Consider the following 22,327-nt stretch of genomic DNA (forward strand, 5'->3'; position numbering starts at 1 on the left):
AGGCTGCTGTTTTACAGAGCAAGTGACCTTCTTCCCCTACTTGAAGGCAAATTTAGTATTTTAGGTTGGGTACTGAAAAATGTAAAACATTTAAAGTATAGTTGTGTTATTTACCTCATTTTGAAGCTTTAAGACCCAACACTAAAAACGTCAAGGCACAAGCTGCCTCTCAAGCTTTAAACCAGAACTTCCCCTTAAAAGGAATGCCTCTTTTAAAGGGAGACTATCAATTTAAATATGGCCCAAAATGCACACTTTTGTAAGAATAAAGTTTTGTAAAGACCACCATCACAAATAGAACTAGTTAATCTACTAAAAAAAAGTCTACTATAAACAGCAGCTCCTTAAAACCAAGAATTTTCATGCAGTACTTGGAAATCCAAACCCGAAAGTGAAACTACCTTCAAAGCCCACTCATGCATCTGACCAAGTGGGTCTTTGCCCACAAAAGCTTATGCTCCAAAATATCTCTTAGTCTATAAGGTACCACAGGACTTCTTGTTGTCTTCAAAGTTATTACTCAGCTAAAGGAAACTCAAAAAGTGAACCAAACCATAGAGTAATACCGGAGATTTGTGAAAGTAAAAGCATTTTTAAAAAAAATCAAAAATTGCCATTAATAACAAAGGTAAACAGATTGTAACAGCTGAACAACGCAGTACTGCATTAAACCGTCACTGCAAGGGTGATAATACTAGAATAAAAAAGTATTATCCACATCGGTCTTTTGAGAATCACCGTAGGTCCGAACTGTTCAATTAACAACAAACAACAACACAAACCCCTCACTGCTATTGTTTCGAGATCTCAGGAGAACCTGCAGAGACAAAAAGGCAGCCTGCAAAGAGGTGAACCCTAACACAATCTTTTTAGTGGAAAAGAAATCACAACAAAAGGTAACCTGTCTGAACAGGGTACTCCTGTCCTCCACTTTACCAGTTTCTCGCCTGGCGAAGAGAGATATTGCAATGTATTTCAGCGAGACATTCAAAGTCTCTCTCATAACACTGCGGATCATTCCCCTCCCTTCTGCTTATTCACTATCCCAGCATGAGAACCTCCAGGTAACTATACTAATTATATATCAACTATATGCCACCTTCGCTACATTTGCTGCAACCTACTCTGGTTGCGGAGTACGTTCCCGAGCTGCTATGCAGATTAAAGTTGCACGAATTTAACTCCTAGCGAGAGCTCTCCCAGGAACTCAAGGAAGCCTTGCAAATTACCGCAGGAGGAATCGCAACAAAAGAAAGCAGCGAAGCAGCTCCGGAATCAGAGCTGCAGCCCTCCCTCCCTGCAGGCACACGCGAGGGGCCAGGAGGGGCGGAGAATCCGGAATGCAAGACACCAAACTAGCCTAAAGCCCCAGAACTTGTGACTACGGCTGTTCTCCTTCCTTTCCCACACAAAGCCAGCGATCTCTCCGGTCTCCTTCCCCACGCTTCCTCGCAGCCCACATGCCCGGAGGAGCGGGGGGATTAGGAAATGCAGCCGCCGCAGTTCCCCTCCACTTTGCACCCTCTTCCCCGCCTCCAGGAGGGACCCACGCACCTGGAACAACAGAAGCTTGAGGGTGTGCTCCTGGCAGCTCTCCTCCCACGCAAACGATAGGGCCGGCACAGCTGCTCAGCTCCCCCCACCCCCCGCAAGCATAAGAAAACCTCAGTCCCCCATCCCCCACTTCTGCTGGCTGCCGGCCGCCCACTCCCCACTTCTACAGCCTGCCCCACCCCCATTCCCCAGTTCTGTCCCATGCACCCCCTCCCGCAGTGTCGCCTCCCCACAGGGCTGCTGCCTTTCTCCCTCACAAGCATTGGCGCCCCCCACGCTGCATGCACCCCCCCGTATGCTAGAAGAGCTCCCCCCGGCAGCAGCGGCCACTACCCCATCTCCCCCGGGACTGTGCTACTCACCAGGTCCTTTGTGTTTTCCATCAGGCCCTCATGTGCAGGGGATGCCTGCTGCTTTCCCCCCTCCCCTCCGCTCTCCCCCCTCCCTCTCTCCCTCCTCCCCTCCGAGGGGCCGGGCCCGACTGGGACAGGAGGTGGCCTGGAAAGTTCAGCCTCTCACTTAGGCAGAGAAAGAAATTCAACTCCCTGCCCAGAATATCAACAATATTAGCATAACCGCAGCGCGCAAGCGCAGCGCCCAACCGACCGCGCGCTCTCATTGGGCTCCAAGGACTTCAGAGCCTCCTCGCTTGCCGTATGCCTCTGGACGACACCATTTTGGGCAGAGGAGGTTGGAGGAAGGAGGAGGAAAACGGCCTGTCATAAACAGCCAGGTCACCGAACTGTTCACTCGCTTCGCTGTTTCTGAGCCCGAAATTGCTGTCTGTGAACCGGGCTCCTAGAAGATTAGTGGTTATAAGTGGGATTGGTTCTTTCCGTGAAGGGAGTGGAATAGTCCGGCCTGGGCGCCTATCAAATGGAAAAAAGGGGCGAGAATAGATCACGTGAGAATGTCCTGCCCGAAAGGAGGCGGGGCTAACTGAATCACGTGCAAGAGGAGATGGAAGGGTAGGAGAGCCTATCATGTGGGGGGCGTGCGAGGACGACGCCAGGTTTTGATAGGATACGCCTTTCTATTTCCGCTTCCGGCTAATCAGCAGCACTTCCGCCGTCGGCTTGGGACCTGAGATGGAGCTGGCGGTTTCTACGGCTGCTAATCGGAGCCCCGCGTGCAAGCGTGTGCGGCTGGGGAGGAAGCGGCCGGGGCCGGGGCCGCGGCCGCGGCCGCGGTCGCGCACGACAGACCCTGGCGATGGGGGTGAAGAGGCCCGACGCACCCGGCACCTGAAGCTGTTGGCCGGAAAGCCGGCGGTGGAGCGGTGCTTGGAGGAGCTGGTGTTCGGTGGCAGCCAGGAGGCCGAGGAGGAGGAGCTACTACGGCGGTGGCAGGGCCCGGGCGAGCAGGTGAGGCGGGGGAGGGGTGGTAGGTGCCCGCTGGAAGGAGGGCTTTGGTGAAGGAAAGGGTCGGGAGCGGGCTGGCTTGAGGTGGAGAGAGGAACTGCGTTCTCCGTGTCCCGCTCTCCTTCCCTCTTAGCCCCGGCGCACGAATCCCGCCCCTGCTGCGGTTGTGATGAGGCTCAAAGCGCCTCTGGGTGGCTGCCCCCGCGGCTGTGCGCTAAGGCGTGGAGATTCTTTTGTACCTGCGGGTGGCTGCCCTTTCCCGGTGCGTGGAGTAAGCGTGCAGCGCTCCCTGTTATCAGCAAGGGTCTGAATAGCAGTGCAGACGGTGAGGTGCTGCTTAGGTGAGTACAGTCCCACCCGAATCCTGTGGGTATGCACCGATGTTTATATTTAGTGCCTTTTCCCTGCTCTTCTGTTGGTAGTGGAGTTATGTGCTGTTGCCCCTGCCACCACTACGGCCTTTAACTGCCATGTGTACCTACCTACATGCCGTGCTATGTAGCTTTCACTGTATAGCAAATCTGTAATATATATTCTGTAAGTAGATCTCTGCGTAGGCAAGGCTTCAACTTTCAGCTGCTCTGTGGTGGGAAGGCAACCCAGACTAGAATGGAGTAGGAATGGTATAAAGCCTTGTTAAAATTCATATGTGGTTTATTTTTTTCTGGACCCCTTTAAATATAGCATAAAACTGCTTCAGTTCGTGGTGGTTATTGCTACAGCCATTTGGATATACTGAACATGGTTTCAGAGAGAGAAACAATTCCTAGATCTAATGAGAATTTAATCTTTATTTCTATGGTGTTACTGGGCATTCTCAGTAAAAGAAATATAGGGATACAACTGAGCCTTAATGAAGTGGTTGCTGAAAAGTGCATCTTCTTACACTTCTGGAGCCTGTACATCTAGGCTGATTGATCCATAGCAAAAACCAGGTGGCATTTCAAAATGTGCATTATTTAGTACAGTAGGAGTAAACTGCTCTCTCAACTTTTACCTTTTCTGAGACTAATGTCCTGTTTCCATTGATGAGGCATTTGGGAAGGTTATGGGTAAATACTGAGAATCAAAGGTGCTGTTTGCATTGGAAGGAGAAACCTGTTCTCTCTGTAACCCCCTGTGGAGATGGGGAGACTGGTGGCTTTATTGTTGATTTTGATTATATTTCCCATATTCAGAAATATCTTAAAACTTTTCCGTGTTTAAAGTTGTAAATATGTTACATTTAACTAATGTTGATGACCAAATGGTATGTGGTGTGTTTTTTTTCTTTTAAGCTTGCTACAGTAACAGGAAATCTTCTAAAAGAGGATGAGAGTGACTTGGAAGTGGAGAATGAAGCAAAAGATAATTTTCCTCCATCTAAAAAACCAGCATGGGTGGACGATGATGATGAAGTTGAGGAAATGTGAGTTAAACTCATAATGTTGTAATGAGGAGAAGTAAAGATATTGACTTGGCGATTTGGAAGAACTATGAGTCTGTTTTAAATGGCTCCTCCTTGAAGACTTAAAGAAAATAAGGACTGTTATACTTTCTACAAAGCTTTAACATTCAGAATATGGGTTTGTTTCCTAGAGTTGACATGACCCATCGTTTTCGGAAAGACATGATAAAAAGTGATGCAGAGAAGAAGCTTACCAAAGGAAATCTTCAAAAGAGACTCCAAGAACAGTAAGATATTTAAATGGAATACATGAACAAACTTTGCTGCTAATTTTAGTAATTTCAAGTTAGGTATATATGTGTGGTGGTCCAAGTAAGTTTCCCTCTATTAGGAGCATTTAAGATGCTCCATTTGACCAAGGAATTTAGGTGAATAACTTAAATTCCTTCAAGCTAGAGCATCAGCCATGTTGTGAAGACTTAAATAACCAGTACAATAAAAAAAACCTGACGTCCTCCTTAGCTTATGATTGTATTGTTTGTCATTGGGATGCAAACAGTCTTGTTTCCTTACCATTATTCTGTATGTACAAGCAGATAATGTACCAATTAGACTTCAGTAAATCTGTCATATGTAACTAAATATATGTAGCTTCATCAAGCAAATTCATTTAGCCCTTCAGAGGGAACACATTAGCTGTCTTTATGTGTAGCAAAACAATTGAGAATAAGAAAGGAAGACTAATAGTTCAAGTCCCACTGCAATTTAGACAGCAAAATTACATTACTTTACAATTCAAGTAATTTATTAATTGGTATTATGTAAATAGCATAAATTTATATGCCATTTTGTGGGTGTTAATGTTATATTTGTGTGTGTTAATCTTACGTTTAAGGACCGTTTCTGTATCTGTACAAACTTAATCATACAGGCAAGTGTGAATAAATTGCATTTTACATGAGTGGCTATGACTTTTTTCAGTTTTAAAAGCATCACTGCTGTACTCCAGCATTTGGAAAACTTAACTTTTCATGCAATTAACAAAACTAGATATTTTTTTTTTCATATTTTGAGGATGAAAACTTTTTATATATGTATGTGTCATTTCATTTACATTTTGTACAGAATTCAGTTAGGGAAGCTGGAATAGAAAAGATTTTTTTAAAAAGAGCAAAAGAAATTCTGGCTGCTGAATGAGATGGTGTAATTGTTTGGCAGGCATTATTTTAATGCCTGTGTATTGCTGAGGGAAAACTTGCTGAAAAATCAGTTTTTGGCAATATAATGTACAGGCCGTTAGGAAGAATGGGACTATGAAAGTTATTTTTTCTTCTAGATTTCAGCGAGCTATGGGAGGTGTACCTTTTTGGGCCCAGAAAGGCAAGAGAAAAGAGAGAGAAAATTCAAACAGTGGTAAATATATTTAAATACATTAGAAAGGTATTCAGCTTTTCAAACATGATTCCTTATTTTGTGTGACCTCTTAAAGCAGGAAAAGGCGACAAATGATTATCTAATTATAAAACAGACTGTATTACATGATACCTACTGCTTTATGCTCTCTTTGTGATTTTGCTTATGGCTTTGACTTGTTGCCGCAGAGAACCAGAATGATATGCATTCTTTACAAAAATGTGGAGATGCAGAAACAAATTGCGGATTCAGTACTCTGTTTTGAATCTGTTTTTAATTAGATGTCAGTGATGAAGAGGATGAGTTGCTCCACAAAACGGGCAATTATGTTTCTACCTCTGAGTCTTTACCAAGAGGCATTTTACAGGTAACCCACTGTCACTTTTACTTCAAGGTGTTTGAACATAGTTATTGTAGATTTTTGTATGTGTGTGTGTGTGTATATCTAGAGAGAATTTTTATAACAAGATGTGTCATTCTGTTTTCATTGGTTCTGTGGATGGCTTGCTGCAGGGTTCCCAAAACTCTCAAAAGCTGAGATCTTCCCACTCCCTCCTTTCAAAAAAATAATTCTTGTTAGTCTGGGCTATAACTTGTAATGTGGTGTTCAAGGCCTGCTCATCTCTATATTTGCACCCCCCCCCCCCCCACTGTGCTCAAAGGCATTGGTATAGGTCTTCCTTTTTTTTTTTTTTTTTGCCCCTCTTTTTTGCATGCTTTGAGCTGTGACATACCCTAATATCAACAATAATTATCACTGACATCTGATTTTTTTCACGCTGAAATGACAAGTCTCTAGTCAGTACTCTTGTTTCGCATTTTGAAAATTTTCTTTGTAGTTGCAGTAGTTTAGAAAATTTAAATTGAGCGCCTGCAGACAAATTAACGTGTGTTTTTTTAATATATATATATAATATATATATACACACACACACCTCCATTTGGTCCTCTGATGCCCTCTCCTTTGGGCAGCGTCCTCTTGTTGAAACAAATAGTCTGCTTTAGGTTGTTACATTGTTTCCAATTAGCAGGATACCAATTTTGAAATTGTAGAAATTGGGTAAACTTGTTTTGTTTTTTTTAATGGCAAGAGCAGTAGCAAAATATATCAAATATAAAAACTCATCTCTACCACAGAGGCTGTTGTTTACTGTTGTTGCAGTGCGACATTTAAGATAACCACACATGGTTGTCATTCAAATAGTGAAGTGGAGGAATAGCAATATTAGGTTTAAAATGAAAGGTCAACTAAAATCTTATTTTACAGCTACTCTGTGTGGTGTAAATGACATGCTTTTAATGGACAGAAATATGAAAATTAATTTCAGAATACTGGTATTCTGACATGACTAGTTGATATTCTATAGTTATGCAGAACGATTATAGCATCTCCTGCACTTCTGTTTTCTAAAAGATCAGTGACGTTAAAATCCCACTAAGCCATTTTTCCATCAGTGGTAGTGAGGGAGGGACATGGAATAGTATAAGGAACTAATGCCTGTGTTTAAAGCACATTGACTTGTTCTTTTTTTCAGATGAAAAACTGCTTGCATGCTAATACTGAACGTCTTTCTGATGCTAAACTGACAACAGTGCAGTTCCATCCTTCTGCACAAGTAATTATGACGGCTGGGCTAGATCAGTCTGTATCCTTGTTCCAGGTGAGCAGTTAGCATTCAATTTATAAAATGTGAAATAAACAATGAACTTGTGAGACACCTTTTAATGTGTTTCTAAAATGATGGCTAACTTATTTTATATTTAATATATGTGAAAAATAAGGTGATAGGTTTGTTACTGAGATCACCTGTCTCCTACGGTTGCCCGAGTTGCATGGTGATATATTCTTGGTTGAGGGCCTGTGTCTGGATGCCATTCTCACCTGTGATCTGTTGGCCAAATCTGAAATTACATATAATTTTTGCTGTGTCTGTCCATCAGTCTGTCCAGGCAAGATTCTACCATGTTCTCCTCTTGCCAACGCAGAGCCCAGCCTAGCCCCCAACAGAGCTCTTTCCCAGGCCGGTGTGGGTCCCAGCCCATAGAGTTTGGGTGTGTATTACCAATTTGTCTAGAACTTTTTTCCAGCCCAACTTGCAAGCGGAGCTACAACCAGGCCTCTACTGTGTTGAATTTGTTTTCATCAGGCTGCTTAATTTGAAGGTTTGTTTTGGATTGAAAGAATTGTTGTTTTTTAAGCTGGTATTGAGTACATTTCCTTGGGTAAAGAATTTATGTCTGAGTGGCATATTACAGATAGACATCTGAGGAACAAAACCAACTTTTTTTTTTTCTTTTCTTCAAGGTGGATGGTAAAACTAATCCAAAGATACAGAGCATACATCTGGAAAACTTTCCAGTCTATAAAGCTCATTTCACTGCTGATGGAGAACAGGTTATAGCTACTAGTACACAGAGTAAACTGTTCTATGTGTATGACATGATGAGTGGAAATATTATTCCTGTAAACCAAATAAGAGGTGAGGTTGTATTGTAATGTTAAAGACTATAAATACAAACCTTTTGAAAGAAAAAGTAAAATGCTTAATAGTACCAATCCAGACTTACTAAAAATCTCAATCACTCTTAAATGAGATAAGCATTAAGTATACACACACAAGTTGATAGTTGCTAATCTAGTTGGCACACTCAGATAGGTCATTATTCTAATGAGGCCCTCTGCTAAAAGCTTATTTTTAAGCCTGAAGTTTAGAAAGTAATTTGTTAAAATAAAACTTGAACGCATTCTTATAGTCTCTCATAGCAAATCTCGTAAGAATTCAGATTGTGATATTAGCTTTAATGTGCTTAGGCCAGACATAGTGTAAAACTTGTTTAATGTTATCAGGCCAGTCACATGTTTTTAGTCAGTCTGCTCTTCCATTTAAGAAAAAGAGTTTAAGCAGGTGCCTTTATGAAATAGATTTTTTTTTTTTTTCCAGTATAAATCTCCTCTTTTCTTTAAGCTTGCATCGAAATTTCCGGTTTCTTCATCAAGGGGGAACTCTTTGAAAATGTATTTAGCATGAGTCTGGAAGTGTTACCTTTTTAATATATGCTATACTGCATGTATTTTATAGCACTTAACTCTGATGTCAGATAAACAGTGGTGTGAGTGACTCCACAGAAGTATATTGTATTGTGGTTTTCAGTCTAGTTAAATTTGTAATCCATTTTACTGCTTTTTAAATTATGTGCTCAAAAGGTGAGGGAAGGTATGGTCATTGGCGACAGCTAACTGTGTCTTCTGCTTGGTACTGAACTTTCAGAATAACTGCCTATTTTTCCTTTCTTCTCCCCTCCTTTCCCCCCAGCTATGAAGCTGTTCATAATGGTTGACTCATTGGTGTGAAAGTTTTGTTTTGTTTTTTCTCCTTAAGGAATGCATGAGAAATTTGCCAGAAAGTTTGAAGTATCTCCAGATGGATCCTTTCTGCTCTTTACCGGGTCCTATGGTTATCTTCATTTGTTGACAATGAAGGTAGCTGTCTTTCTTGTCATTAATAAGGGTGCTCAGTCCCCAGGTATTTGTGGTCATGGAATCAAGGAGTGGTGCTCCCCAGTTCATACTGCTAAGTGGGCATGGTGGGGTGAGGAAGAATTTGCCTGCTATGTGTTTGGAAACCATTTACTCTTACATTTGCTTAGCTTGAAAATACTTCTGTACTTCCAGTGAAGTAGCTTTACCATGCCATGGAATAAATAAGGTGTTATCACCATTTTTATTATATAACTTTTGTTTTTATAAATGGGTCCTATGTAGCAGAATTTTTTTCTGAAATTAGTTTTGTTGGTTGTTAGTGGAAGTGGATAAATTGTGACACTGGTGATAGATACCGAATTTTTCAACTCTGAAAAATCTGGTAGCGATAGACTTGCAATTTCTTAATGGCAAAAAGTATTCACACCAAGATTACACCCCACATGGTTCTAATTAGCATCTCTTTTGGCTGAGGTGTAGTATAGTTCAGTTTTCCTTTAGTATTCATTGCAGTAACTTATATCTATAGCTCCACTACTGTACCTCACAAACTTACGCTGCTGCTTAGATTTCTAAGTGCTTTCATTCTCAGGCCAGCTCTTGCATTCACACTAAAAATATCAATGCTCTCTTTTTTTCAGCAGAAGCACAATAAAAACCCACTTACAGCCTTGTAAGTGACAAAATATAGGTGTCAGAAAAATGGGAGTACGAATGAGCTAGTTCAGTAGCTCATGGATTTTAAAATATTACTGTTGTGTTCATAATTCTCCTGGCACGCTCTTACTTCACTGAGTGAATAGTGTTTTTGGCAGGTTACTACATATTAAACTACAAACTTCATATTGTATTTGGAACCAGCCAAAAACACGTAAAGAGATCCTGTGAAAATGAGGCTGTACTTGGGGTCGAAATACTTATATATTCACATTTTTAAGAAATATTAAAACCATTTTTTATAGGATCACAAAACTGAATAGGTTGTCCTTTTCCTTTTATATGTGCCCTCCCTGCTCTTGAATATCTGACAGTCCTTTCTCAAGAGTGATTACTTTGCCCTTTTGTGGGAGCATGTCTTAGGAGAAATAGCGGCAAAGAACAATTGTCTTTGAACTTACATAAAGCATTTAAAGCCATCTAAGGGAATGCTAATGGCTCTGGAAGCCGCCTTTTTAAAATCAACTTACTTGTAGTCCACAAAATGCTGTAGATCCATTTGTACCTCTCTTTTATTCTGCAGTCAGTGCTTTTTAATCTATATTTTGGTATTCAAGATCAGCATGCTTTCTGACATATACACGCCCATTTGAGTACATTGTATGCACAATCTGAGGCCCATAACAAAATACTAGAACATCATGGGGCAATAAGGACTGTTTTATATGTTGGGAAATATTGTAGCAGGTACTTCTGGGCTGTAAAGAGGGAGAGAAGTCTGACAGAGGAAACAGGAAAAAAAAAAAAACTGAGGAGAAGAGATTTAATTGAGTACTAAAAAAGTTTATATACAATAGGTCTGTTGTAATTGTGTGTGTTGCATTATAATGGAAATCAGAAAAGGTCCTAATTATAATTCATATATTGCTTGTGAGAAAAAAGATTTATACAGGAATTTGCCTCAAAGAAAATCTAGAGTCCTCGATTTAGATACAACAGGACAAAACAAACTCCTCTTTTTATAACATTTCCTATAACCCTAATCTGCAACTTGTAATTGTGCAGTGGGCATCCTTGCAAGAGCAGGATAGGACACTTATTTTGTAGTCCTGCTACATCTGATTCTTGAAGTCCTGATAAATGCAGGAAGAATTGGATATTTCTTAATATGCTTATTTGGATGAACAAACATGGGGGTGTTTGGTTGGGAAATCTGGCAATAAAATGGAAATTGTTGGCTTCCATAAATGAGGAAGATCTATTTTTTTTTTTTTTTTTTTTTTTTTTTTTTTTTTTGAATCTTCTGAATAATCATTTTAGTAAACATTACTCTTTGCTCTCTTAGACAAAGGAGCTGATTGGCAGTATGAAAATAAATGGAAAGGTTGCTGCATCAGCATTCTCTCCAGATAGCAGTAAAATTTACACAAATTCTGGTAAGTCATAATGTTTTCCTAATATTAATTTCCTAGTTAATCACATTTAAAACAAACATTTTATGGATTTTATTTGCAGTTGATTAGGCTGTTAAAGAATGGTATACCTTTAAACTTTTCAGACTCTATGTACTTTCCCAAGTCTGTGTATAACCCCTTAATTTGCTTTTAGGTATATCCTTTGTGTTCCTGATATGCAAACAAGATAAGGGATTGTTGAATACAAGGGAAAATAGGAAGAAGGGAAGTGAAAGGAAGTTTAACATACCTGTTCTGTTTTGCTCATCGAAGGATGAACAAAAATGGCAAAAATGCTTGGTCATTGATTTCTTGTAGTGAAAATAGATTTTTTTTTTTTAATAACCTGTTAAAGTTGCTTTTTAAAAATTTCGTTATAGCTGAATGCTTGCATCACAACCTGTAGTATTTAATGAAAATCCGTTGCTGGTATGAACTGACACATTTACTGTACCGCTTTTACTGCCATGAAAATTCCTTGCTATTCCTAAGGTGAAAGTTATGGCCTGTAAAAGGAAAATATAGTCCTAAAATATACCAGTTACTACTGAAATTTACAATGTTCAATGATGTTTTCAATGTTTCCTCTTTTTTGAAAGCCTCTGACAAGAGGATGTTATATTCTCTCAGGCTTTGAATCTTACAGCTGCTCATTACTTGAGAATTTTTATCTGCTGTCTGATGTTTATACTGCTGTTGGCTGTATGGACTAGAACACACAAACTAGTGCATTGTACATTACACGTGGAAGACTAAATTCTAGTCAAGACACTGACATTCTTCAGTTGTGGACAAACTGAGAGGTGTTGAAAGCGAGGTGGCCTTAATAAGCATACCTGGTGGTCCTTGATGACTGATACTCAACTTTGACTCTTTGAGGGGGTGGAAATTAGCATCAGGTAGGAGAAACCTATGGATGTTAACTTACACATTGTAGCTGTGTCAGAGAATTGTGAACAAAGCCGTCTTTCAGTATTTCTGAATGACAGGCTGCATAGCATCCCAGGAATCTTGACCCTTAGTTCCTCTAGGTCATTTTGATTGGTGTGGTGCTCGATCAAAGAAGTTCTTGAAATATAAAAATTTCTTGGGCTCAGATCTGTTCTTGAAAATATTCCTTCCCAGTTTCTTACTAGGGTACATTTCTGGACATGTTCATTCTGACTATACTGTGCACCTCCCATCTCCTATCACATAAATGCTATGAATATGTAGTTTTGTAAAAGCCAAGAATAGTCTTTAAATTTACTCTCAGGCCAGGGGTTGACATAATGAGAAATCATCAATTTGTTTTATTATTTTGAAAAAATGAAGTCATTCTGTGCTGGTGTGGCATTTTGGAGGAGTCATCTACCTATTCTTTTTTAACACATCCTTTCAGGTTGGTCTTCCCTTTTTCTCAGACAGAGGATTTCTGCTAGTTTAACTTAAATTTAATTGGGCTGCTGCTGATGGGCTGTGGTGCAGAGTCTTTTGTTGTGTTTTGAGCTTATGGGCTATGTCTACACTAGAAGTATCTGTTGACAGAATTAACCGTCAACAGGGAAATCTCAGCAGAATCTCTGAACAGATTGTATGTACACACAAGTCGCTTTGTCGACAGATAACTGCCAGACTGCACTGCCCTCTGTTGCCAGAAAGCAGAATGGCAGCTCTGCAAGGTGGGCTGCTCAGCAATGGGAAGTCCTCTGTGTCTGCAGAAGTGTCTACGCTGCATTTCTGTCAGTGGTGCTTTGTAGGCAGATTATTATGCCTCAAATTTTTGAGGGATAATGCTGTTGAGGCAAATGCAGAGTTCAGTTGAGAATCTGTTGACAAAACTCTCTAGTGTAGACCCAGCTGTGTTCTTTAAGTTGGGAGGGGAAGACAGGTTAAATTGGTTTAGTATTTTGGGGACTTGCATTTAAAACAATACTCTAACATTAAGTAAATGTAGTTCATACTAAATGAGAATAATAGTGAATGGGTAATATGAGCTAGATATAGTCTCATAGGTGTCTATGCCTTTTTTTTTTTTTTGTACAAAAAGTAGTATCAATAAAAGAGAAATGCCATATTAGGCCAAGTTAGTTTTTCATGTCACTCCCTTATCTTTAAGAATGTGCAAACAATTGATTTGCAAGTATGAAATTTGAAAGTTGCCCCCAGGGTGGTTGTGTATCACACCCTCACAGTTTTATGGTAAGGCTTTCACTGCTCATCTGACAAACTTGAATACCATAGATAGCTGGTCATGCAAAGTTCAGATTTCTCTAAAGTATAGTAAGGTCTCAGAGTATGGGAAGGTTCTGTTCCACGCACCCTTGTATAAACCCGGATTTCGCACAAGTTGGGGTCCAGCTTTTTCCCCCAGCAGAACGCATGTTCTGTAGCTGGGGGAGCAGCAGAAAAGTAAATCCTGGGTTGGGGGTGGTAGTTGGGGAGGATTAAGCCTGGTGGTGGGTTGGGGCCATGGGAAGTGGGTGGGCAGGAAGGGGCTAAGCCTGGGATGGGTTAGGACTGCAGGAGGGTGAGAGGTAAGGGGTGGAGTTGAGCACGGGTGGTGAGCTGGGCTGTGGGATGGGGGGCAGGGAGTTGAGCTGGAACCAGAGCTGTGTCTGGGTGGTGAGCCGGCAGGGGGGATCGCACCATAGCTGTGGATGGCGGGCAGACAGGCAGCTTGTGAGCAGCTGGGGGGGTTGCATTGGAGGTGGACAGGCAGACAGGCAGCTTGTGAGCCAGCAAGCCGGGGGGACACGGATGGGGGGTGTCGCACCAGAGCCTCGTGTGCCAGGCAGCTTGTGAGCTGGCAGGGGGGTCATATTGGAGATGTGCGGAGCAGGGGGTAGCTGGGCGGGCAACTTGTGCGTGCGTGTGGGGTGGGGGGGGTGTTGTACCAGAGCCACGCAGGGTGGGGGTGGCTTGTGAGCCAGCAGAGGGGGTTACACCGGAGCCATGCAGGGGAGCTTGAATCGGAGCTACTTGCAGGCGGTTTAAACTTGGCCAGGTGGGTGGGGTCACGTACTCTGAGACCTTACTGTAAATGTTAAAAATAAATGTTGATTGTGCCCTGTTTTTGCATAGTTATCTAATTGCTACTAGATTTTATACACAATAATTCATTACCAGTTATTTTTCCTTTTTTTTCATAACCAGATGAGGGTGAAGTTTTCATTTGGGATGTGAAAAGTAGGCGTTGTCTGAACAGGTTCACTGATGAAGGCTGTTTCCGTGGAACATGTCTTGCTGTATCAAAAAATGGCCAGTATGTGGCGTGTGGGTAAGTGATGATAAAACAAGTGTTTTAAAGATTTTGAATGTTGTGTGTTTCCTCAGTCATTTTGGCGTTCTTGCGTAAGCTGCTTACTAACTAGTCAGTAAAGGAAGAGTAGATAAAAATAAATTTGTTCTATGTCTACACTGACAGCAACACAGCTGTACAGTAGCAGTATAAGACTTCTCATAGAACCGTTTTATGCTGAACAGGACAGAGCTTTCCAGCTGGTATAATTAACCCACGCGTAATGAACTGCAGTAACTGGGTAGCAGGAGATGGTTACCTGCTGACATAGCACTATCTGCGTTGGTCCTTTTTGTAGGTCAGCGGTGTTTTTCTTTTCACGCTTCTAACCAACAGAAGGACCAGTATCGATGTACTCTGAGTTTGAGGTGGAGTGATGCCTGGACTATCAGATGGGTAGCTGTGTTAGTCTGTATCCACAAAAACAAGTACTGTGGCATCTTATGCACTAATAGATATATTGATGCATATGATTTCGTGGGCAAAGACACATTTTGTCAGACACATACTTAGATTACTTTCTAATGAGCACTTTACTCTTATGTTCCATAGGCATTCATAATACTATATGATTGCTATATCTCTAAATTTTCATTTCATTCAAATTGTGTAGCTGTAGGAGAATTCTGATTTGTTAACCAAGATTCTAATGAAAGGGCTTTCCTAATGCTGGTGATAGTTATTCAGGTGCACGTGGTTTGGTTTTTTTACCCCACTTGTTGCCGCAGCTTTGCACAGGCAGCTGACGCAGCCAAGTGAACTGCCCAATGACTACAAAATTTGTTACAGTGTGAGGGCACCAGGGCAGGTATTATTGTTGACAAAGCACTGTAATAATGCCCAGCAGACTGCATGAGGATACTAAGACACACATGCCTGTGACGGTGAATGCAGGTCAATAAACAGCATGATTTTTCATTCCCCCACTCAGGGAACTTGTATTTCTGCATATTGGCCCTGTTCTTGCCAAATCCTGAGAGCTTTCAAGTGTGCAGAGTCTGTCTGATGTTTACTTGCAGCCTGACTTCTTTACTAGCTTTATCAGCAAAGTTTGGCTTACAAATTTTGATTCAGGCTTCTTAGCAGGCTTCTGATACAAGGATATACACCTCAACCTCTCTTCCTACTACAAATGCTAATAACATTTGACTCTTTCATGCATATTTTTACTGGTGCAGAAACTGTTTGTGGTCTGACTACAGTACTGTTAATGCAAACTAGATTTCTGTGACCACTACATAGACTGAGGTGGGGGTGGTGGGGGAGCCTGAGGTAATATTTAGTTTTTTTCCTTTCTAACATTTTAATTCTCTGTTTGAACTTTTTAAAAGTTTTAGAGCACAGGAGTAAGGAGACACATTACTTTGTAGTAATGAAAATTGAGCAAGTAATATGCTAATACAAGTGAAGAAAAAAGTTGAAAAATGTTTTGCTTGCTTTTGCTCTCTCTTCCTGTGCAGTCAGTTTCACTATGCTCTTAGTCAGTCTACCTTTTGCTTTAGAAAGATCCTGAGGAAGAAGTTCAGCAGAACACTAGAAAAAACATCAAATATTTTTAAAGAAATGTGTAAAAGGCATGATACTTAGAGCCTCACATATCAAACTGGAATCTAATTGAAATATTGATTTCAGAATTCAGATTAATTCTTAATATAAAATATTTCCCGTATTCTCTTAATCCCCAATCTTCTTTAAAGAAATTGTGTCTGGATCCTTACTTCATAAGAGATGAAAATCTTGTCTGTGCGTACGAGGTTTGTTATACACTATTGAAATACTGAGGAGACGTGGGCTACGTCTGCACTTGCATTCCTCTTTTGAAAGAGGAATGCAAATGCGGCAAATTGGAAATATCTTGTGCTTTGTTTGCATAATCTTTTTTCGGAAGAGACTCTTTTGAAAGAAAGAGAGGACTGTAGCTGGGCTCTTTTGACAATAAACCTCATTTTGCTTCAGGAAAAAGGGTTCTTTCAAAGATGGGGTTCATCTTTGAAAGAGGCATGTCTACGCTGCTTTCTTCCAAAGATATTAGGCAAATAAGGCACACTATATGTAAATCAGCATCTCATTTGCATTTTCAATTTTCCTCATTTATATTTCTTTTTCGAAAGAGGAAAGTTAAGGCATAGCCGTACTGAATAGACATAATTTAGAACGTATTACTCTTTACCGTATACATCTTAGGTGGAGGGCACTTTTTAACGCTGAACTTCTGTAAGTTTTTTTTTTTTTTGCATCTTTTTAAACTGTTCAGAGGAATTAATTTTAAGACCAGACAGAATGCAGTAAATGGAATTATTTCCGCTTTTGTAGCTGATGTAACCTTCAGACTATTTATGGTTTTGTTTATATACAGCTGCAATGTTAAGGATTCAGAATTATTCCTACATTTATTCAAATTAAAGAAACTTAATATATGCCACTTACCAAAGCATATGGAGTAGGATATGATTCTTCACCTATAACCCTTTCAAAACCTAAAAAAAGTCTTGTGGCACCTTGTAGACTAACAGGTATTTTGGAGCATAAGCTTTCATGGACAAAGACCCGCTTCATCAGACGCATGAGTGGCGGGGGGTGGTTTCAGAGGGGTATTTAAAGAGTGGGGTCCCAGTAAAGGGGGAGGGCCAGAGCTGACAAGGTCTATTCAGCAAGGTGGAAATGACCCAGTATCAACAGTACTTATCAAAAGAGGGAAAAAACAAGTCAGATCAGACAGGGGGATGTGAGCCATTGTCAGCATCTAATGGGGAGCTATCAACACCCAGAGCAGAGAAACTGTCTTTGTAAGCTGCGAGCCACTCCCAGTCTCTGTTTAGTCCATGGTTAATGCAGTCAAATTTGCAAATAAATTGTAGCTCAGAGATTTCTCTCTCCATTTGATTTCTGAAATTTTTTTGTGTCAGCACTGTCACCCTTAAATCTGCCATTGAGTGTCCAGGGAGATTGAATGTTTATCCACTGGCTTCTGTACCTTAGCGTTCCTGATGTCTGATTTATGTCCATTTATTGTTTTACGGAGAGACTGTCCAGTTTTGCCACTGAAATTTGCAGTGGGGCATTGCTAGCAGATGATGGCATATATTACATTAGTAGATGTGCAGGTAAAGGAGTCCCTGATGATGGTATAGTTGATGTTCGGTCCTGTGTGATGTCACTGGTGTAGATGTGTGAGCAGAGTTGGCAGCGAGGAGTGTTACAGGGGCTGGTTCCAGGCCTAGAGTCACTGGTTTGTGATTCGTAGTGGCTGGTGAGGATTTGTTTAAGGTTGGCAGGCTGTCTGTAGGCGAGGACAGGCCTGTCTCCCAAGGTCTGTGAGAGTGAAGGATCATTGCTCAGGATGAGTTGCAGATCCACTGATGATGCGCTGGAGAGGCCTTAGGTGGGGACTGTATGTGATGGTCAGTGGTGTTCTCTTGTTTTCCTTGGGAGGCCTGTCTTGTAGCAGGTGGCTTCTGGGTACCCGTCTGGCTCTATCAATGTTTCCTCACTTCCTTAGGTGAGTATTGTAGTTTGAGAAAGCTTAGTAAAAGTCTTGTAGATGTTTGTCTCTGTCTGATGGATCTCAGCAAATACAGTTGTACCTTAGTGCTTGGCCGTAAACAAAGGATCATGTAGTATGCCCTGGATGGAAGCTGGAGGCGTGTAGGTAAGCATAGCAGTCTGTGGGTTTTCAGTATAGGGTGGTATTTATGTGACCATTGCATATCTGCACAGTAGTGTCCAGGAAGTGAATTTCTTGTGTGGACCGGTCCAGGCTAAGGTTGATGGTGCGGTGGAAACTGTTGAAATCACAGTGGAACTCCTTCAGGAGTTTCCTTCCCATGGGTCCAGATGATGATGATGTCATCAATGTAGCGGAAGTAGAGGAGGGGCACTAGGGGACGAGAACTGAGAAAGCGTTGTTCCAGGTCAGCCATAAAAATGTTGGCATGCTGTGGGGCCGTGCGGGTGCCTATAGCAGTGCCACTGATTTGGAGGTATAATTTGTCCCCAAATCTGAAATAGTTGTGGGTGAGGACACAGTCACAAAGCTCCGCCACCGTTTGTGCCTCGGTCTCATCAGGGATAATGATCCTAAGAGCTTGGAGTCTATCTTCATGTGGGATATTGGTGTAAAGGGCCTCTACATCCATGGTGGCCAGGATGGTGTTTTCAGGAAGGTCACCAATGGATTGTAGTTTCCTGAGGAAGTCAGTGGTATCTCAAAGAAAGCTGGGGTTGCTGGTAGCATAGGGTCTAAGTAGAGAGTCTACATATCCAGATAATCCTGTGGTGAGGGTGCCAGTGCCTGAGATAATGGGACGTCTGGGATTTCCAGGTTTATGGATCTTGGGTAGCTGGTAGAATAGACCTGGTTTGAGTTCAAGGGGTGTGTCTGTGTAAATCTGTTCCATTGTTTTTACTGTTGATACTGGGCTGTTTCCACCTTGCTGAATAGACCTTATCAGCTCTGGCCCTCCCCCTTTACTGGAACCCCACTCTTTAAATACCGTTCTGAAATCCCCACCCCCGCTCATGCATCTGATGTAGTGCGTCTTTGCCCACAAAAGCTTAGCTCCAAAATATCTGTTAGTCTATAAGGTGCCACAAGACTTTTTGTTGTTCTTGAAGCTACAGACTAACACAGCTACCTCTCTGATACTTTCAAAATCAGTTTATGCTTTGGAAGGAATTACCAATTAATAATAATTTTTTTTTTTTTTTTACCTTGATTTGAGTTTTTTGGAGAGAATCGCTAGATTGGTGATAATCTTATTCCGGTAAATGTCATTTGAACAAGATGACTTTGAAGAGAAATCAGTTACAGTAGCTAGAAAACGGTTACTAGTATTCCATTATGCATGGAACTATTCTGAGCAAGACCTGAATATTCACAGAAAGGTACCATTGGAATTGCATATTTCGAAGAATTGGGTAAGTTAATTGAGGATGGGTCCATCAATGGCTGTTACCCTCAAGGATCTGGGATGGTGTGTGTGTTTGCCAGAAGCTGAGAAAGGGCAACAGGATGGATCACTTAATGATTGCAAGTTCTGTTCATTCTCTTTGAATGGGTCATTTTTGGAAAATAGTATATTGGGCTAGATGGGTCTTTGATCTGATACAGTGTGGCCATTCTTATGTAAAGGTACATATTGTTTCTCCAGATGGGATCTAAATCTGAACATGCATACTTTAAATGAATAACTAGAATTTTTTTTAGTATTTGTTAATTTTATGGCACATATTTGGTAGCTTGCTCCAGATAAGATACTTTTTTAAGCAGAATAAAGCTGTGTCTACACGAGCTCTCTACTTCGAAGGGAGCATGGTAAGTAGGGTGTCAGGAGATTATTAATGAAGGGCTGCGGTGCATATGCAGCATTTCCTTGAGCTAATTTTCCCCCACAGCAACTTCAAAGTGTTAAACTTTGAAGTGCTGGCTCACATGTAGCCTGCTGCAGAACTTCATTAATAGTTCCCCAACGCCCTACTTACCATGTGCCCTTTGAAGTAGGGAGCTAGTGTAGACACAGCGTAAGTGTTTAGAATTGTGACATGTAATTTAAGTAACCATTTGGAAACTAGTAGTTCAGAATGATCAGTTATCTATTTGTGTATAGCATATAGCCTGTGGATTGACAGAAGACCAGCTAATGCTACCAGTCACTACCTAAGCAGTAAAACACTGCATCTTTAACTATTAACGAAGCTGTTTTAAGACTATTAGTGACTTGAAAAAGTATCATGAGCACTTTGACCATACATACAGGTCAAAAGGTTAAATTTTGGCACTCCACCTGGGAAAGGGTACTAATCCCTGGCTTACCACCTTGAATTCAGAATAATTCAGCTTTACCAGTTACCTCAAGGTTACTATATAGAGCCTTTTATAAAAGATATAGCACGAAGTTTGAGTTTTTCATATAAAACTATGCCAGATGGGACCATTATTATCATGTAGTCTGATCTCAGAACCTGGACTAGGGACCACCAGAGCTAAAAGCATTAGTTGCTGTAGCTTGAGCTAAAGACCCATTCTCATGTTTGAGACTTAATACTTTGTTTAGCTATTACTGTGGGTATTAGTAAATATTCATTTAGAAATAAAAAGATTAGGTTCAGCTGAATGATATGTGTAGATCATAAACTGCTCCTAATATAATCTAAAACTGTCACAATCTGAGAAAATGTTTCTTTTCCATGTGGTATGTTTGAATGGACTTTCAATTCTTTTTGTTAGGTCTGGTTCAGGAGTTGTGAATGTGTATGCCCACGATGTTTGCCTCAGAGAAACCAGTCCTAAACCCATTAAAGCGATAATGAACTTGGTTACAGCTGCTACGTCTTTGTCTTTCAACCCCACAACAGAAATTTTGGCAGCAGCTTCTAATGCAGTAGATGATGCTGTCAAGCTGGTAAGTCAAGTCTTTATTCTTTTCATTAAATGGTTGCTGTGATGCAAATATCAACATTGAACTGGATAATGGTGCAAGGAAGTGATCTTATTATCAATAGTCATATGTGCCTGTGCCAGTCTCATTCTGCTGATACTATGCTTATGAAACTCGCACCCTAAACTTGTAGTTTTTCTGCTGTATTGTTACAGTGCTTAGGGGCCCTTACCCAGTTTCCTTTGAAATTTGCAAATAAATAACTAAAAGATGCTCTCTGCCTTAGACAGCCTTTTTGAAGAGATACCTTGCCCTGGTATCTGCTTCTCTGGTACCTTCAGGAAACCTTATCCTCTTTGATCAGCCCTACTTGGTTTACAGTTTGAACATCAGGGTGCACATAACAGTTTAAGTACAGTAAACCCCCAGCTTACGCATAGGTTGCATTCTGGGGCAACCACGTGTAAGCTGAATTTTGCGTGAGTTGGGGGAGCTGGGAAACTGACCAGCGCTGCTGCTGCTGCACTGGTCAACTTCCTGGCTCACAGGACTGGCGGGGAGCTGTAAACCAGGCGGCAGCCTGGCTCCTGGCTCCCTTTATTGCACTGGTCCGTTTCCCGCTTCCCACAAGTGGAAGGGAGCCGGGAGCCACCTAATTTCTTGCTCCCCGCCATTCACGATTTTGACTTGTGTTAATCCAAGTAACGTGTAAGTCGAAATCATGAAAATAAGGGTTTTACTGCATATAATATCGGTTATTCAGACTTGGCTGTTGGCATTTTAATGCTTCCTTTTGTTGCATAAGTCTCTCTGTTATGGGTATTTTTCTCACTCTTTTTGAGGATTTTTGTTCCTTTTTCCTCTCCAGACAGTGATAGATCTGTCCATTGATTAACTGGAATAAAATTACTTTTTTAAATAAAATTTCCCCACACAAGAAAAAATATGGAATTAAATAAAGCCATATCCAGTGATTAAGGGGAAAATGCACCAATACATCTCTACATATAGTCCTTGTTCTTGTAGTTACTCACCAGCTTTGGGGGGCAAACTGAATTCTTGAGAACTTTAAACCACTCAAGAGCTGCACAGAGATAAGGATGGTTGGCAAAGCACAGCTACCTTCCTTTCTCCATGCTGCTTTTATCTGTTTTAGGCAAATAAGATGGTACTACTGTGCATGTTCATAATTGTAGTGGTTTGAGAGGCTACTGAGATTAATGTACAGTAAACTTTGATATCTGGCATCCACGGGACTGGGAAGTTATTCTTCAAGTGATTGTTCATGTGCATTCCAAGTTGGTTGAGGGCGGTGGAGCTCTCATGCTCAGAACAACTTGTGAAAGACATGTTAAACAGCAGG

General features: G+C 41.2%; 2 protein-coding genes across 5 annotated transcripts in view; one reads left to right on the top strand and one right to left on the bottom strand.

Moving 5' to 3' along the window:
• Positions 1–1,961, bottom strand: part of MBTD1 (mbt domain containing 1) — a 63,309-nt gene extending 61,348 nt beyond the window's left edge. For all 4 annotated transcript variants that reach the window (XM_075014533.1, XM_075014531.1, XM_075014532.1 and 1 more), the window contains exon 1: positions 1,917–1,961. In XM_075014533.1, the coding sequence (XP_074870634.1) occupies positions 1,917–1,937 (21 nt within the window). In that variant the 5' untranslated portion in view covers positions 1,938–1,961. The remainder of the gene's footprint in view (positions 1–1,916) is intronic.
• A 382-nt stretch (positions 1,962–2,343) lies between these two features.
• UTP18 (UTP18 small subunit processome component) overlaps positions 2,344–22,327 on the top strand; it is a 28,441-nt gene continuing 8,457 nt past the window's right edge. The window contains exons 1-11 of the mRNA XM_075014524.1: positions 2,344–2,918; positions 4,193–4,323; positions 4,494–4,589; positions 5,639–5,715; positions 5,997–6,082; positions 7,251–7,376; positions 8,021–8,195; positions 9,096–9,196; positions 11,199–11,289; positions 14,443–14,566; positions 20,814–20,988. Of these exons, the coding sequence (XP_074870625.1) occupies positions 2,643–2,918; positions 4,193–4,323; positions 4,494–4,589; positions 5,639–5,715; positions 5,997–6,082; positions 7,251–7,376; positions 8,021–8,195; positions 9,096–9,196; positions 11,199–11,289; positions 14,443–14,566; positions 20,814–20,988 (1,458 nt within the window). The 5' untranslated portion in view covers positions 2,344–2,642. The remainder of the gene's footprint in view (positions 2,919–4,192; positions 4,324–4,493; positions 4,590–5,638; positions 5,716–5,996; positions 6,083–7,250; positions 7,377–8,020; positions 8,196–9,095; positions 9,197–11,198; positions 11,290–14,442; positions 14,567–20,813; positions 20,989–22,327) is intronic.

Source organism: Carettochelys insculpta, chromosome 20 (assembly GCF_033958435.1).
Source record: "Carettochelys insculpta isolate YL-2023 chromosome 20, ASM3395843v1, whole genome shotgun sequence".
Taxonomy (NCBI): domain Eukaryota; kingdom Metazoa; phylum Chordata; order Testudines; family Carettochelyidae; genus Carettochelys; species Carettochelys insculpta.